The sequence below is a fragment of the Bubalus bubalis genome, chromosome 19, assembly GCF_019923935.1.
Source record: "Bubalus bubalis isolate 160015118507 breed Murrah chromosome 19, NDDB_SH_1, whole genome shotgun sequence".
NCBI lineage: Eukaryota > Metazoa > Chordata > Mammalia > Artiodactyla > Bovidae > Bubalus > Bubalus bubalis.
In genome coordinates, this window is record NC_059175.1 from 67,571,485 (window position 1) to 67,589,248 (window position 17,764).

Below are 17,764 nucleotides of genomic sequence, written 5' to 3' on the forward strand. Positions count from 1 at the left end.
CTGAACCGTGGCAGTCCAGTCACTCAGCCGTGTCCGACTCTTTGCGGCCCCATGGACTATACAGCCCGCCAGGCTCCTCCATCCATGGGACTCTCCAGGCAAGGATACTGGAGTGGGTTGCCACTGCTTTCTCCAGGGGATCTTCTCAACCCAGGCATGGAACCTGAGTCTCCTGCACTGGTGGGAGGGTTCTTTACTGTGAAAGTAAAAGTCGCTCAGTCCTGTCTGACTCTTTTGCAATCCCATGGACTGTACAGTCTATGGAATTCTTCAGAATATTGAGGTGGGTTGCCATGCCCTCCTCCAGGGGATCTTCCCAACCCAGGAATTGAACCCAGGTTTCCTGCACTGCAGGCGGATTCTTTACCAGCTGAGCCACCAGGGAAGCCCAAGTATACTGGAGTGGGTAGCAATTCCCTTCTCCAGGGGATCTTCCCAACCCAGGGATAGAACCTGGGTCTCCTGCATTGCAGGCGGTTTCTTGACCAGCTGAGCTACCAGGGAAGCCCTCTTTGCTGTGAGCCATATGACAAACCATGTGATGTCAGACAAGTTCAACCCCCACTGTGTCCCCAGACCTGCCCTCTCCTCCTTTCCCCCTTTTACTCTGCAACCCTCCAGGCTCAGCACGCCCCTACAAGCAGCAGAATCCACCCACCGTGGCTGCTTCTCCGGGACCGCGGACCTCACGGCATCCAGCAGCTCAGGGGCTGCTGCCTGCCCTCCTGCTCCCGACTTGGGCCAGGGCGCAGGCGCCAAGTGCTTCTCAGCCAGCCCCTCCTGTCCCACCTGGTGCTTCCTCCTCCGCCCCCTCCCAGGCATCTTCAAATCACAGGTGGCGTTGAGAGAGGGAGTGACTTGTTCTAGGTGACCGCTCGCTTTAAACACCCTCTGAGCCCTGTCACCTTTCTGACCTCCGCCCCAGCTCGTCCCAGCTCGACTCCTGCTGGTACAGGCTCCCGGCTGCCTCCACGTGGATGTCTGCGTCCCAGCAAGCGCCCAGGGTTTGTGGCTCCTATCACCAACCCGGAACCCCCATCCCCAACTCAAAACTGTGGGACCCCTGACTCCTTTCTGTCCTTCATCCAACTCAGCACTGTTTTCACCCCCAAGATCCGTGTGACATCCGCCCCCTGCCCCTGCTGATGGTTTGTGCCCACCAGCATCAGCCCCCTGCCCCGTCACACCGGCTGAATGTGACTGAGCCCAGGGCTGCCCAGGTCCCAGGGAGGGGCGGGGCATCCTGCTGACACAGGGCAGGCCCTTCCCCTCTCAGAGCCAGCACACCTGTCCACCAGGACCATTCCAGGGTCCCTCCTCTCAGGGCCTAACTCACGAGTGACCTCCTCGGGAGGACCCTCCTGGGCCTGCTACCTTGCTCCAAGTCCCCGTGTCCCCCTCACTGCACGTAACCGAAGTCTGGGGTGACAGATCACACACGTCTTTGAGAACCTGGCCGCTTTCTTTACCAGCTCCTCCCAGCCAGGCTCTGGCCCGGACCACGCGCTCCGGAGACAGAGGGAGAAAGAAGGAACACACAGACAAAACGCATCCAAAGGGCAGAGGCTTCTTTTTATAAACCTCTGTCTGTTATAATTCCTTTAAAAACAGGGGGAAGGAATAACAAAATAGTTGTCAGAGGTAATTTTTTAAGGGGAGCATCTCTAGCTAAACGGAGACATCCAACACTGAGGGCAGGTAGCGCCGGCGCAGGGTCTGCCATCCCCGAAAGCCTTGGAGGATGTGGCAGCGAGCACCCCCCGGCGTCCGTGCCCGTGTCCGTGGAGGAGGCTCCCAGGCGGCGGCTCCCGTCTTTGGTCAGCACTGAGCACTCACTTCATCTTTGGCTGGAGTAGAAGGTGGGCAAGGGTCACTCTGTACTCACCAGGACTCACGTGCATGGCTTACTTTCACTTTTTATTATAAAAAAACACATACAAGAATTTTAAGAAATGATGACTAGCGGACAAATCAGGACCAGGGTGAGTTATTAAACCCATTTTTCTCTGTACAAATACTAAAATTCCGAAAAGTGGAATATCATCAAATGTGAGACACATTGTCGGCTGTCCGTATATACAGGGCACACGCGGGGGCCTGCCTGCGCTGGGCTGGGTGCGGACCCTGGGAGCCTGGACTCTCTCCTCCCGGGGCTGAGCGGCGGGAGAGGCGCCCGGGTCTCCACCCTGAGCAGCAGCGGCCCCTACCGGCGAGGACGCTGGCAGCGTCTTCAGCGTCCGCCTCAGCCGTGCTTCCTCCCAGTCAGTCGTTTGGGCACAAGGTCCAAAACTGGCTCAGGAACCAAATTAATGTTTTTATATTAAACTCATTACAAAAAGCCACTCAGTTTCAAAAAGCGACCAAAACAAAAAAAACCAAAAAAACCACGACACTTTCTGCAGCAAAAAAGGGCTAAATTCAAGTTTCTGTTGTTTGACCAAGACACAAACTCCAGTCCAAACGTCCGTGCTCACCACAGCCGGAAGGGAGACGTGCGCGGCTCGGGGCCAGCCCCGGTGTCTCGGCCTCGGCCCAGGGGGCGCAGCCCAGCCTCTCCCCGGAGCCCGGGGCCGCATCCTGGAGGCCAGCTGCCCCGCGGCCCCGAAACACGTGAAGGCACTTGGGCGCGGCGCTGGCGCTCAGCCTCGCCCCTCCGCGCACAGCGCGCCCACCTCGTCCAGGGCGCCAAGCACCGCAGCGGGGACGCTGCGCACCGTCTCCCTGCGCCAGGCCTCCAGGATCTTGGAGATCTCCGCCGGGTTGCTGGGGCTCAGGTCGCACAGGGCATACACGGCAGCCAGCTGGACCCCCCATGGGATATCTGAAAAGCATTTCCATATCAGTCATCACATGAGAAAAGCTCTGCTATTCACAATCTTAATGTTGTTAATCTAGTGAATCACTATTCATTTACTTTCTGCCAGCAATGAAAACTAGTAATAACAAAAACAAAACCAACAATGAAAAAAAAGCTCATTTAAGTCCTCCTAGGAATGGAAGAAGCAAAACAGAGCCCAGTCTCGACAGGCCCCCGGTGATGCTGGCACCCCAGGAGGGCGTGCGGAGCAGAGGGCACACAAGGAGTGTCCCTCCTCCGGACTGCAGCGAGCTCTCCAGTGGCAGCTCCGGAAGGACCACACTGGCACTTAAGGTTCAACAGAATGTGGATCCCAAAGCATCCGTCAAATAAACGACTCCATTATACCCACTGCGAGTATTGACACATGGACTTTGGAGAGGAAAAACATAATGAAATGAGAGCAAATAAGAAACTGGTTTTTAGTATGACCTTCTTTTTAGGTCATAGTTTTAGTTTTTAGTTTGATCTTTAGTATGCTCTTCTTCAGGGGATCTTCCCGACCCAGGGATCAAACCTGGATCTCCTGCTTTGTCTGCATGCTCTTTACTGTCTGAGCCACCAGCCAAAGCCCAGTATAGTACAGCAAATGCTCTTACACACTGGAGCACAGTGCAAGGTCACAGACATGGCATTTAACCGTAGATACAGCTAGCTCAGAGATTATGGTCTGTAAGAGTTCTCATTTAGCCTGACTTTATTTAAGAGTTATTTAATTAAAGTTTAATTTAGTTCAATTTTAGTCGCTAAGTTGTCCCCGATTCCTGCGACCCCAGGGACTGTAGTCTGCCGGGCTCCTCTGTCCATGCGATTCTCCAGGCAAGGATACTGGAGTGGGTTGCCATTTCCTTTTCCAATTTTAGTTAAATTCACTTAAATTATTTAGTTTAAGCAATTTAGGAGTCATTTCTTTAAACTTATTAACTATACACTGTTAGTGATGCAGTGTGTTCAACAAGGCAAACAACAAGTGTTTACAAATAAACATCACAAAACCCACAGGTTCAGATGGTGATGCTGCAGATGCAGGCAGTGCCGCACCAGCTTTAGAGTTACTTTCCCGTTGAGAAGGGGGCACAAGACTAAAACAAAAGGCCTAACAGAGGAGTCACACAGGGTGTGAAAGCCACTGTGGTGAGCAGGAGTGCGTGCGCGGCTGTGGCTCTGGCCTCAGGCCTGGCTGTGAGCTGGCGGCACTATCCAGCTCGAGGTTTCTCCTGGGGCGTCAGCTTCCTGAGCATAACGCAGTCAGCGCCGCCTGGGAGGGCCGTCCAGGGACCCCGTGCTGCACTGGCGGCAGGCCCGAGTGAGTCCCCTCGAGCCTCCTTCTGCTAGGAAATGTCTGAGCTGGCGGCTCTGGGGACAGTCCCTCAGCCACTCTCCAGCAACTCTAAGATGACAACAGCCGTCTAGACAGGAAGGGAACACGGTCCAGACGGGAGGGGAGCACCATCTAGCGGGAAGGGAACACTCTCACAGGCATTATCTCAGCAGATCAAAGAGAAGTTCTCAGCAGCTCAACCTGCCGAGCCTCTCACCCTGAAAGAGGACAATCTAGAGGTTAAGCTCATCTGAGACGTAGATTTCAGATGTCACCGTGCGCTCCTGATGGAAGTGGCATTACCCCTTGATGGCATAGCATTCAAATAAAAACGAGAGGGACTCACTGCTTCAAAGGGCCACTTTCTGAGTTTTAAGCTCTTCCCAAATAAGACTATAAAATTACATGCTCTGTGGTATGCACATTAAAGGCAACAGGTAGCGTGAAGACTGGCTCAGAGGTTTCCGGTCTCTGAGCTATCCCGGGTGCTATGGATGGACGCCCAGGCTGCAGTGGAGCCGCTGCTTCACACGTGTGACCCCACTTATCATCAGGACACACCTTCAGCTGGGCACGTGGGGGCAGCGGGGGTCACGGGGTGGCATGAAGCCAGAGCCGACGGCTGCTGAGACAGAATGCCAGCACCAGGTCAGGAAGAGTCCCTTCCTCCTTAGGGGTTCGCTGCCCAAGTGCATGAGCGGCGACCACGCAAACTGCAGGAAACCCACACAGGTTCTAATCTCAGTGCTGAGAGCACAGGCAGAGTGTGGCTCGTCAAACTCATGCCCGAGCAGTGGGAGACACGCAGAGCACAGCACACGGTTAAGAACACGAGAGAGACTGGATGAGAGGAATGCAAATGATCTGAAAGTAAGTGTGATAGACAGAAGCTGTACCTTCATCCTGGGCATGCTGGATGAACATACCAATCACCGTACTAATGTTCTTCACCGCAGAAGGGAACCCTTCCTTCAAACCCAACTGACCTAAACGACCTAGAGGGGGAAAAAAGAAAAAAGTAAACAACCTTCGGTTAAATGCTAACTTTTCATAAGAATTTAAAACTTATGTTTTCTTTTGTTCAACATTATGTGCACTGAGCTTCAGGATCTGAAACCGGGTGGTTGCTGCTGCTGTTGGTTTAGTCGCTTAGTCGTGTCTGACTCTTTTGAGACCCCATGGACTGCAGCCCGCCAGGCTCCTCTGTCCATGGGCTTCTTGAGGCAAGAACACTGGAGTGGGTTGCCATTCCCTTCTCCAGGGGGTCTTCCTGACCCAGGGATGGAACCCGGGTCTCCTGCATTGCAGGTGGGGTCTTTACCGCCGAGCCACCAGAAAGCCCAGTGTCAAAGAAGTACACCCACAGTTACTCCAACAGGCTATTAAAGTACTCCTCTCATCAACTACAGATCTGTACGAGACCGGATTTTTTCCAAATACCTCAACCAGAATAACGCACAGCCACAAGAGAACGCAAAGCAGCTATGGGAAACCAGACAGTGAAGAGGCTTACGACAAGATAAGGTTCCATTCTCTTTTTGTTTGGAAACAGCTGTTTTTCATTAAAAATGCCATTTACAACTACTAGTATCATTTTATTAATTTCAAATGAATAGCCAGAATTTTTTTAAAGTCTGAGCATGAGTTCTAATTTCAACTACAGTCACTGACACACAAAACCTGGGCTGACAAGAGCTCTTTGGGGGTCTCACCAAGACAATGCTCGTCGCCGGGCCACAACTCACCTGGGGGCACCAGCCTGCTCCAGAGCGGGACACCTCCCTCCCCCAGGGCCAGGCTGCGTGGCCTGACCCCTCGCACGGGAGGGGGTTCTGGGGCGAGCCCTGGATGTCGCTGGGCCCAGGGCCCCTTCCCACGCTCTTGTGGCTATGTTACCCTGCGCGGGCACCGCTGTGCCCACCTGCTTTCTCAGTACTACAGAGAGCCCGCAGGCTTGTACGTGAACCAGTCTACCTGCCCCTCTGTGTTGGACATGGAGAAACTGAGGCACGGGGCTCCACAGGAGCTCTGTCACTCTATATCCCCTGTAGGGGCTCGCAGTGCTGGCCACATGCACCCTGAGCACTGCGACAGACACAGCCCTCCAGGAAATTCCTTCTACCAGGGACTCCCCGGATAAGGCCTAACCCAGGGTGAAACTGTAAACATCTGGATCATGTCTCAGGCAGTCTTTCACTGAGGCTGAAAAGTAACGGACTTCAGAGAGGAGAAAGGTCAAGGCACCGTCACTCTTAAATACCTCCTTGCATGATGTCAAAGTGCTAAGCGCCCGTCCCCAAGCCCTGTCCTCTGAGGCCATCTATGAGGAGTGTTTGGTGCATGACTCACAGCAGAGAAAGGGGTAGGGTGCATGCCTCCACAGCTGTGGGACCATGTGGCTGTGTCCCCAGGAAACACATTGGCTTCCCTGGTGGCTCAGTGGTAAAGAATCTGCCTGCCAATGCAGGAAATGTGGGTTCAATCCCTGGGTTGGGAAAATTCCCTGGAGAAAAGAATGGCAACCCACTCCAGTGTTCTTGCCTGGAGAATCCCATGGACAGAGGAGCCTTGTGGGCTACCGTCTATGGGGTCGCAAAGAGTTGGACACGACTGAGCAACTACACCATCACCACCAGATAACACCTGACTGCATTATATTGGATCCTTTTCTTTTAATTAAAGATGCTTAATGAATTGGGTTTTAGAAGCTATCTATCAGAGTAAATCAGAGATACAATAAGAGGAACTCATGAGTCTGAAGTATATGGTTTAGGACTTAACACTTATACATATGATGACCTGACAAAGACGATGGACAAATCTACTAAAGAGATGGGAAGAAAAGTACCCCCACGGAAGGAATGTGGGTGAGTCCAAGGCAACTGGGCCACAATGAAATTCAAGTAAGAAACATGGAGGTGATCTCAGATCAAAGACAACACTTTCCACACTTAGGGAGGCCTGAGGAGAGCTGAGGGTCACAGGGAATGTGGCCTAGTCTAAAGGGCAGGGCTCAGAGCTGGACAGTCACCCAGGGCTCTCTGTCACGGTTTTATACGCAGGTATGTTAAGGAAAGGATGCATTCGTTAAGACAGTTCCACAGAAAAGCTGAACGACGTGGCGAGACCCTGGACAGAAATCAAGCAGGACTGCCTACTGCAGGAAACGTGCAACCCTGGCAGGGGGGGACAGGGCCTTCTGAGCTCGGGGCTCCGCTGACCCCAGCCAGGCCGTTTAAGAGTTAGAACACTCTGGGGGCAGCAAGTGGTATCACGTGGCTCTATATGCCTCTGTGTCCAGTGGAGGCCGACTTCCGGCCTCGATCCACTCCCTTTCGACTCAGGCCCTCAGACGCGCTCACCTCTCCCCACACCCCAGCTCCGCCAGGCTCTCCACTCCTCCAGAGCCCTGGGCTCCACTGGCATTCAGGCAGGTTAACAATCAGGCATGCCCACGGCGCGTGCTCACAGTGGTGTTTACACCCCAACCCTGCACCAGATGGCTCTGGGTCGTCCTGCATTATTTCCCAAGGAGCAGAAAACCCACTGGGATTTACACATTTAGAGTTAAGAATACAGACGATTCCTGTTTCATGAATGCCTGCTGTGTGACTTCATTTATTATTATGAAGTCATACTAACCAACTTATTCGGTAAATTCTTTAGTAAATGTCAGCTTCAGAAACTGTTAAGATGCTTCTCCAATGCTTTCTTCTCAGAAATGGCTCAAACTCCACCTGAGATGAGTGCACAGGAAGGACAGCACCTGTCCCGCCCTCAAGCTCTCGCAGGATTCCGCCCCGTCCCCAGACTGGGCCTCACCGGTGCCCAGCCCCAGCCCCCAAGCTAAGGAAGCCCCCAGCGCCTGCTGTGCATGGCGGTCAGGAGAGCCTTCAGTGCCAGCAGACACCGAGCGAAGCTCACTGAGGTCCTCCCGGCGGCCCCCTGCCCTCTGCACACCAGCCTTTCAGGCACGTGAGCTCCACCTGTGCTGGTCCTCCTGAGACAGGCAGCGTTCACAGCGTTCGCAGGTAGGCCGGACTCTCTCATTTTCCACTTGACACTTGCTTCCTCATTACCCTCCCTTTGAACTACATTTACTTCTACGTTATCGTTTTATTATACAGTACTGTTAACTATATATTAATTATACATTATTAATTACTCCTATGGGCTTCCCTGGTGCTCAGACAGTAAAGAATCCACCAGCAGTGTGGGAGACCAGGGTTCGATCCCTGGGTTGGGAAGATCCCCTGGAGCAGGGCATGTCAACCCACCCCGGTATTCTTGCCTGGAGAGAGTATTCTTGCATGGACAGAGGAGCCGGGTTGGCTACAGTCCATGGGGTCACAAAGAGACGGACATGAATTATTCCTATAAGATACACAATTGCATTATACGTCACTTTTAATTACGTAAATGTACATACATTACTCTAATATATCATCAAATCTTACGAACTATCTTCTCAAGTGTTAGTTCTCAGTCATGTCCAACTCTTTAACCCCAAGGACTATATAGTCCGCCAGCCTCCTCTGTGCATGGGATTCTCTAGGCACAGAGGAGAATTCTCAAGAGGTATGAACAATTCTTCTTGAATCCGTAAGAGAAGCTGCTACCGAAACCAGGGTTTCCAGACACACTGGTGCCATCATGTGACGGCTAGAAACGCAGCTACTGGCCCGTCCGTGTTCTGGCGGCCCCGCCTGGACACTGATCTCACAAGCTCAGGAGAGCCGTGCCCTAAGAAGCCATCTCCACTCCCACACCTCCATGCTTTCCTGTTTGGAATCTAAACTCCAATTATATGTTGGGTTATCTCCAGTGAAACTTGGTAGATGTCCACGTTGAAACCAGGCTGTTGTCAGGACTCAGCTTATATATTCATTTACAACGTTCCTATGCTTGCAGGTGAATGTGCACAGTGCATGCTAGCCGACACAGCAACAAAATCAGTCGGAGCTATTATATTTCTTACTGTGATTCACTTACAAGACTGATTTACATGACTTAAAAATTCTTAAACCTCATTTCAAATGGTATTATCTTTGAGTTTTAATTAAATGCCAAAGATACAGAGAATGAGACTTTTTCAACTCTTTTTGACCCCATGGACTGCAGCACGCCAGGCTTCCCTGTCCTTCACCATCTAAGTGAGCTTCTTCAAACTCATGTCCATTGAACCAGTGATGCCAATCCAGCCGTTTCCTCCTCTGTCGTCCCCTTCTCCTCCTGCCTTCAATCTTTCCCAGCATCAAGGTCTTTTCCAATGAGTCAGTTCTTCACATCAGGTGACCCAAGTATTGGAGCTTCAGCTTCAGCATCAATCCTTCCAAAGAATATTCAGGACTGACTCCCTTTAGGATTTACTGGTTGGATCTCAGTGCAGTCCAAGGAACTCTCAAGAGTCTTCTCCAACACCACAGTTCAAAAGCATCAATTCTTCAGGACTCAGCTTTCTTCACAGACCAACTCTCACATCCATACATGACCACTGGAAAAACCATATCCTTGACCAGACGGACCTTTGTCGGCAATGTAATGTCTCTGCTTTTTAATATGCTGTCTAGGTTGGTTATAGCTTTTCTTCCAAGGAGCAAGAGTCTTTTAATTTCATGGCTGTAGTCACCATCTGCAGGGACTTTGGAGACCAGGAAAAAAGATCTGTCACTGTTTCCACTGTTTCTCCATCTATTTGCCATGAAATGATGAGACTCGATGCCATCATCTTAGTTTTTTGAATGTTTTAAGCCAACTTTTTTACTCTCCTCTTTCACCTTCATCAAGAGGCTCTATAGTTTCTCTTCACTTTCTGCCATAGGGTGGTGTCATCTGTGTATCTGCTGCTGCTGCTAAGTCGCTTTAGTCGTGTTCGACTCTGTGCAACCCCATAGACGGCAGCCCACCAGGCTCCTCCGTCCCTGGGACTCTCCAGGCAAGAATACTGGAGTGGGTTGCCATTTCCTTCTCCAGTGCATGAAAGTGAAAAGTGAAAGTGAAGTCACTCAGTTGTGTCCGACTCTCAGCGATCCCATGGACTGCAGCCTACCAGGCTCCTCTGCCCATGGGATTTTCCAGGCAAGAGCACTGGAGTGGGGTGCCACTGCCTTCTTTGCTGCATATCTGAGGTTATTTATTGATATTTCTCCCTGCAATCTTGATTCCAGCTTGTGCTTCATCTAGCCCAGTATTTTGCATTGTGTACTCTGCATATAAGTTAAATAAGCAGGGTGACAATATACAGCCTTGATTTACTCCTTTTCCTATTTGGAACCAGTCTGTTGTTCCATGTCCAGTTCTAACTGGTGCTTCTTGACCTGCATACAGATTTCTCAGGAGGCAGGTTAAGGTGATCTGGTATTCCTATCTCTTTAAGAATTTTTCAGTTTGTTGTGATCCATACAGTCAAAGGATTTAGTGTAGTCAAAGAAGCAGAAGTAGATGTTTTTTCTCTTGCTTTTTCTACGATCCAAAGAACGTTGGCAATTTGATCCCTGGTTCCTCTGTCTTTTCTAAGTCCAGCCTGACCATCTGGAAATTCTTGGTTCACATACTATTGAAGCCTAGCTTGGAGAATTTTGAGCATTATTTTGCTAGCGTGTGAAATGAGTGCAATTGTGTGGTAGTCTGTATATTCTTTGGCATTGCCTTTCTTTGGGATTGGAATGAAAACTGACTTTTTCCAGTCCTGTAGCCACTGTTGAGTTCTCCAAATTTGCTTGCATATTGAGTGCAGCACTTTAACAGCATCATCTTTTAGGATTTGAAATAGTTCAACTGGAATTCCATGACCTCAACTAGCTTTGTTCACAGTGATGTTTCGTAAGGCCCATGTGACTTCACACTCCAAGATGTCTGTATCGTCATGATAACTACCTTCAACGACCTGAAGGGCCCTGACTCAGCAATTGGGTGAACCCAGTTTTGTTTGCTCCCGGGAGATGAATACATGGCAGAGAGTCAGTTCATAGTAAAGACAGCCTTTTAATAATGAATAGATCGTATCAACGATAATGAAATAACATAAGGAATGGAGAGCAGTTTGTCAGAGATGTGGCATAAAAAGGAAGAAAATAAGTCAGAGTAAAAAATAAAGACTTGTAAGGTGCAAAGGAAGCAGCAGAACTAAAGGGTCACTGAGGTCCTCTTTAGACCTGAGATTAAAAACAATCTGTTTCATTTAAACTATTTTTAAGCAATGATTTAATTTCTGTATATTCAGCTTAGAATTGTAGAAACAAAATAAAACTAGTTCCAATCATGGAAGCACATCGTCATCCTTACTGAGCAAGTTCCAAAAAAAAGGGTGAAAGTAGGGAAGATACACTTACTTTATAAATCAAATTAGACTACAACTTATAGCAATTTATGTCTCCTGCTGTGTATATGTGTATATCTGTCTGTATATTAAAATTAGTATCTGAGAATCAAGAGTTCAATTATAAATAAAATGTACTAACAAGAAAAATCTTGACTCTGACAAAGTTGAATAAAATGTTAACTTATAAAGAGAATGAGTAATGAAAATTAATTTAGGGCAAAAGTACCTACTCTAATGGCTGTAAGGTCAGTCATAGTGAAGTTTCCGTCAACATTTATCATTACTCCACACTTACTCTCCCACCAAGAAGGCATCAGTAACAAGAACAAATTCAGTACAGGAGACAGCTCACCAATGAGCCTCAGCACTGATGCCACGATGGTATCAGGAGTGGAGGCGATGTTCCGATGTCCCTTCCTATACTTTATCCACCTATCCATTACAGGCCACAGCTCCTTGCTGCAAAATAAAAACAAATATAGACATGTATGTATGTAAGTATGCATGCCCACCACAGCTCAAATATTAAGAACCTATCTAAAAATGGTGCATAAGTGACAATCCGTGAAGAAGAGGAACTTCTAAAGATGTAGCATTTTTGGCTAACAATAGAACAGACTCTGAGAACTGAGACTTGCCAACTATTCAGGATCTCAGTGCGCAAAGTGGCTTTAAAAAAGCTGCAAACACCCGTGCTGGCATCTTTATTCTGTGTAAACCCTTTTCACAAGGTAAAGTACCCAGTATCGTCCCCAAGCTGCAGAACTGGAAGCAGCGGAGTCTGGATTTTTATGTGGACCATCTAGACATCAGGAGGACCTGTATTCTAGAAGCCTCGTTTCCCAGGGAGGAGCAAGGACAGGCTGTATTTCATAAAAAGAACTAAACCAGAGGAAATGAACCACAGTTAACAGGGATTAAAGAAACTTTCTACTGATCAGTGGCAATTCCTCTTTGCTTTCTCGTTTCAAAAATGTATTAACTTCTTACATAGTATTTATAACATTAGCAAAGTTTAATACAGACAAATGAAAGGAAAATGTAAATTAAAAGCACCCCAAATAACACAGTCAGGTAACTATCATTCTTTTATTGTGGGGCTTTTCCTTCCGCACACGTCTATGCCTGCATTTATATAAAAAACACGGACAGAGTGACCACAGAGCTCAGGAATCAGGGTCACAAGTAGCTTAGGCAGAGATCCTGCTATTCGCCCCTCTGTCCACTCCACTAGTGGGGGACCCTGGATGAAGTGCCTCTCCCTGGCACCGCCCGCAGTGGTCTCACCTTTCCCTGAGAGAAGGGCCCTGCCCCCAGCTCCTAGGAAGAGGGGACCCGGGGTGGCCTCTCGCTTTTCATCACACAGCACGGAACAGATGGCCCTGGCACTTTCTTAGTAACAGACTACAAAACAACTTTCATCTCAACATATACAGATCTATGTAGTACGGCTCTTAATTCTACAATGGCTGTACCTCATTATACAGACATCCCAGAATTAATGATCTGTTGCTTGACATTTAGATGTATCATCTTTTTCCAGTATTAGGAGAAAACAAGAACAAGTTTCCACAGGATATCAAGATACATACTATTAATCCTCTGGGGACTCCTTTTCAATGTCATAAGCCCCTTTAAACCAGCCTTTCTCAGTCAGGGTTGTAAGAAAATTAAGGTTATATTTAACCATGGAACAATTATAAATACTTGACTATTTTTCCATTCTCCAAAGATGCTGCATAGTTGATGCAGAGAGAAAAGTTAGCTCATTACGCAAAACAGATGCCTGAGCGTATCAGACTCTGTCTCTCCTGCAACCCCAGTGAGAAGAGCCGCCAATGTAGAATCCTGAACAGCCTTGTTCCTATGGCCTTTCCATAGCACCTGAACGTTAAGACAGTGATCACGGCATTCCACCTACACGTACTCGCCGAGCGCCTCGCTTGCGTAGGCACAGGTCTCCACATGCTGGGGAGGCCAGGGAACCAAAGGCCCCCCACTCATGAGACTCATTTCCCATTGGGAGAGAGACAGTAATGAGAGAATACAATGAAAAGTAGTGAAAGGTACCGTAAAAAAATAAAGTGAGGGGATGTCACAGCTACACTGGCATTTTACGAGCAGTTTTATTAACTCCTATCCAAATCAAAATGTGCGTTCTGAACAGTTCAGCTGCCTTAAAAGCAAAAATGATTCAAACCACAACTCAGCAATCGCTGAACGGACTGCTTGACAATACAAATAGCCCAGCCTGAGTCAGGAAAGCAGCCGTACCTGATGATGTTGTCGTGCGTCCAGACCCACCTCTGATGGCAGCAGAGCAGGTCGATGGCACATACGTACTCCCAGGTGCTGTCACTCAGGTCTTCCCCAAACCTCGTGCTGGGCTGAAATTCTGTTTTTGGACATAACTGTATGGTCAAAAGCAGCTTAGAAACCATGAAGCCAACATCTACAGGTGCATTCTGGCAAATAAAGGGAAAAAAAAAAGGGAATTTAGAATTTCAAATGCAATGCATCTTCTATGGGTGATCTTAAAGCACATAACGAGCATCAGATGAATCATCATGTAACTTTAAAAGACACCCTTTGAAAGCTGGATTTTGAAGAGGGAACTGTGTTTACCTAGGCATAGCACCTGTCCTAAATGATTATACAACAGCGGCAGAGAGGCCAGATAAAAAGCTCCAGGCACAATGCAGAAGCCAGCCAGGCTAGAAAAGACTCCGCAATCCACACAGGAATGCAAAGTTTCATTAACTCAAATCAGAGAATTAAAGTTACAAATAAAAAAGTTTTTAATATTTAAAAAGTTCTTTAATAAACTCATTCGGCCATCTTTCTGACCGTATGTATCAACCTGCTTTTTCCAGAAATTAAAAAAACTGAACAAGACTGCACTAGAGTCTTTCGTCTGCCTCCTTTTACAGCTGTGCGCTGTCCGGGTGTCTTTCCACGTTCTGAGTGCAGAGAGAGTTTCAGCTCGCCTCTCACTGCTGAGCAGGGTCACACCACGGTCTGGATACACCACGGTTTGTCCTTTCACCTCCTGAAGACGTGTGGGTCACTTACAGCTTTAGGCTACAGTTAATAACGCTGCTTTGGACATTTCTGTAGAAGCCTTTTTGTGGACATAAACTTGAATTCCCTTGGGTTCACGCCCAGCAGTGGATTTATAATGTTCTTCTCTTTCTTCAGTTTTTTTTTTTTTATTGGGTTTTGTGATTTAAACTGAACAAGGAGCTTTCAATCTCTGATGCCTGAAAAAGACTGGAATTAACTGGTTCTTTAAAGATAAGATGTAATGTTCAGGTGACATCTATACACCCTTCTTGTATACTAAGTTTCCAATTATCTTTTCAGCTTTTTGTAACTGAAAGCTGGCTTACCGCAGTGTTCCACCCTGAAGCCAACTGTAACGTGTGTATACCGCTAAGTGGCCGCCCGGGTCTAGGGCTGCCTCTGTGACGCTGCAGGCAGCAATCTTCTCATTTTCACCCTCTGTCTCTACTCACATCTCCTCTCATCCTGAAATCTTGAATATTTTTTGCTTTGCTCTTTCTATAGTCATCTGAACTGAGTTATCTGTTTTATTAGCATTTTTTTAAAGGCAGTGGTTTTTTTTCATTCTCAACTTTATTACTGTTCCTTTTTAATCACATTCTTTCTTCCCTAGATTCCTTCTCAAATTTTTAATTTTCAAGATGGTTATCAAAGAACTTTGTTTCTGTGTTTAATACTGAAGACATTTAAACTACCGCAGTGAGTGTGAGTCTTCCAAAAACGAGAGGTCTCTGGTAATGCAGGGTTCCAGATACTGCGATTTTACTTTGAGTTTCTGTTTGTTCACAGACGGTCCAGAGACTGTGCATCTCAATCTCTGGGAAATTTTTATACAATTTTTAAATTATTTATGTCTAATTTTACCAAATCATTACCAGACAATTTTGAGTGTAGAATATTTATTTTTTAAAAATTAAAGTTCTTGTGTGGCCAAATTTATGACTGCTTTTGCAAATGTCATAGACATGAAAAAATAACCTTCATTCAAGTTTACTTTTTTGTTGTTGATTTGTGCTATCTCTTTACTTATTTTTGAGTATCACATCTGTTGAGTTCTGTAAGACAGAATATGGACGTCTTAGACTATAATGGTATTTTCCCCCCCAGGTATTTCTCTCTCTTTTTTAAATAGCTTTGAGTTTATATTTTTATTTGATATGATACAGATAAAATACACTTATTAAAATTCTCCCTTCTTCTTAATCATGGCTTTTACCACCCTATCCTATCTAGCTTCACCCTGAAGGCTGGAGGAGACCCCCAAGGCACAAGCGGGAGGATTCAGCAGGGGAGGGCGCACAGGTAACCACAGAGGGCGGGACGAACACCGGACTTGGGAGGGCTCTGCTAGCCGCCAAGGGAGCACAATCAGATGGGACCTCACACAACACATTCTAGACTGTGGAAGTGGGCTGATGGAGGGCTGACTGCAGACCCGCTGTTTAATACTTCCCTAACTTTTTATCCACCAAGCCCTTCCCTTTTCTAAGGAAATTAAAGTCTAGTTGACAGTAACACCAGAAAGCGCTGAAAAGGAAAGCACGATGGCACACAAGCACCGTCCACAGGTGCGAGCCAGCCTCTTTCTAAAAAGGACAGTAATACAGTCCTAAAAAAGGCAGAACAGAGTGAAAATCAACCTGTCACTGACTTCAGTGCCTCTTCAATACCTCTTCTTATAATGTATCACTATCAATTCAGCACCCAGAGATTCTCATTAGAGAAAATCTATGAAAAGAACACCAATCTACATATTGTATTAGCACATCAGTCACTAAAGAAAATAAAAGAAAGCACATAATACTCCAAAAACTACAAATTTCATCAATTGGGAAGAAGAACACAGATTACATTCAGAAAAATCATCAAAGGAAGGAGTTGGGATCTCAATTTTCTCACCTAAGTACCACGTGTAGGAGCAGCAGTCTGCATCTTCTCGGGGCCCTTACATATGTTAAGCATGCGTATGGATTTCACCAGGGGCAAATTAGTACCCAAGATAAACTCTGCTCAGTGGACATACTTAATGAACAAAATGCACAAGCTTGGACTAAAATGGTATTCTGAAGGATCTAATATGAAGAATAATAGCTCTAAAATGCTCACGAACACAAAACCAAATAAAACATTTATATAAGGTCTATGTGTACATTATTGCACAGAATAAAAAGAAACCTCACCTTCTCCCAATTGAGGAAGGCGCGCAAACAGTTCAGAACTTCTCCCTTGGCGCGCTGCCTGGCTACCAACTGCATTGCCTTATTAATCACCGACTGAGAGATAAATACATCATGCCACATGTTTGCAATGAACAAAGTCAATTTCTCGGACTCTGGAAAATCTATGAGAAAGAAAACAAGATAATAAACCTTCATGTTTGATTAAGTGAGTAAATTACAAAGCAAGAACATATTTAAACAATGCCCCGCTGTGTGTAGCAAGGCCGCCTACACCTGAAGAAGAGGCGGCCCCCGTGAGGCCGCAGCCCCAGCTGCCTCAAATCCACTCTGTCCCTCCCACCTGCCCCTCCCGTCCTCTCCCCCAGCCTCCAGCCAACTTTACCCTTCGGCATAGTTTCTTTAATCAAATTTGAAACCCAGCATGAGTATACACCACTGTAGAGAAGAGCAATAAACTCTAAAACAAGCAGAGAAGGCAGACACCCTGTCTCAAGAGTCCACACCCAGAACCCTGCTACTAGATGAGTGTCCTTTCAGGCCATCCCCTTGATGGGTCACAGCCTCATTGTGGCGAGGGTGCAGGGCCACCAAGATGGATGGGTCATAATGTAGACTACGGACAAACCATGGTCCACTGGACAAAGGAAGGGCAATCCATCCCAGTATTCTTACCACCAGAGTCCCGTAACCAGTATGAAAAAGCACAAAGATATGACACCGGAAGATGAGTCTCCCAGGTCGGAAGGTGTCCAATATGCTACTGGGGAAAAGTGAAGGGCAATTACTGATAGCTCCAGAAAGGATGAAGGGGCTGGGCCAGCAGAAATGGCGCTCAGCTGTGGAAGTGTCTGGTGGTGAAAGGAAAGTCCGATGCTGTAAAGAACGATATTGCATAGGAACCTGGAGTGTTAGGTCCATGAATCAAAGTAAATTGAACATGTTTAACAGGAGATGGCAAGACTGAACATTGACATCTTAGGAATCAGTGAACGAAGATGTACCAGAATGGGCAAATTCAACTC

The 17,764-nt window shown here is 47.4% G+C and overlaps 1 protein-coding gene across 4 annotated transcripts in view; it reads right to left on the reverse strand.

Moving 5' to 3' along the window:
- Positions 1 to 1,551: 1,551 nt before the first annotated feature.
- ICE1 (interactor of little elongation complex ELL subunit 1) overlaps positions 1,552 to 17,764 on the reverse strand; it is a 65,923-nt gene continuing 49,710 nt past the window's right edge. For 2 of the 4 annotated variants that reach the window (XM_044932632.2, XM_025270725.3), the window contains 5 exons: positions 16,743 to 16,903; positions 13,774 to 13,964; positions 11,852 to 11,958; positions 5,075 to 5,173; positions 1,552 to 2,821 (listed from right to left, as the gene is read on the reverse strand). In XM_044932632.2, coding sequence (XP_044788567.2) covers positions 2,640 to 2,821; positions 5,075 to 5,173; positions 11,852 to 11,958; positions 13,774 to 13,964; positions 16,743 to 16,903 — 740 coding nt within the window. In that variant the 3' untranslated portion in view covers positions 1,552 to 2,639. Of the gene's footprint in view, positions 2,822 to 5,074; positions 5,174 to 11,851; positions 11,959 to 13,773; positions 13,965 to 16,742; positions 16,904 to 17,764 lie in introns of those variants that run through there. The other 2 variants (XM_025270726.3, XM_025270727.3) reach the window with 2 other exon arrangements.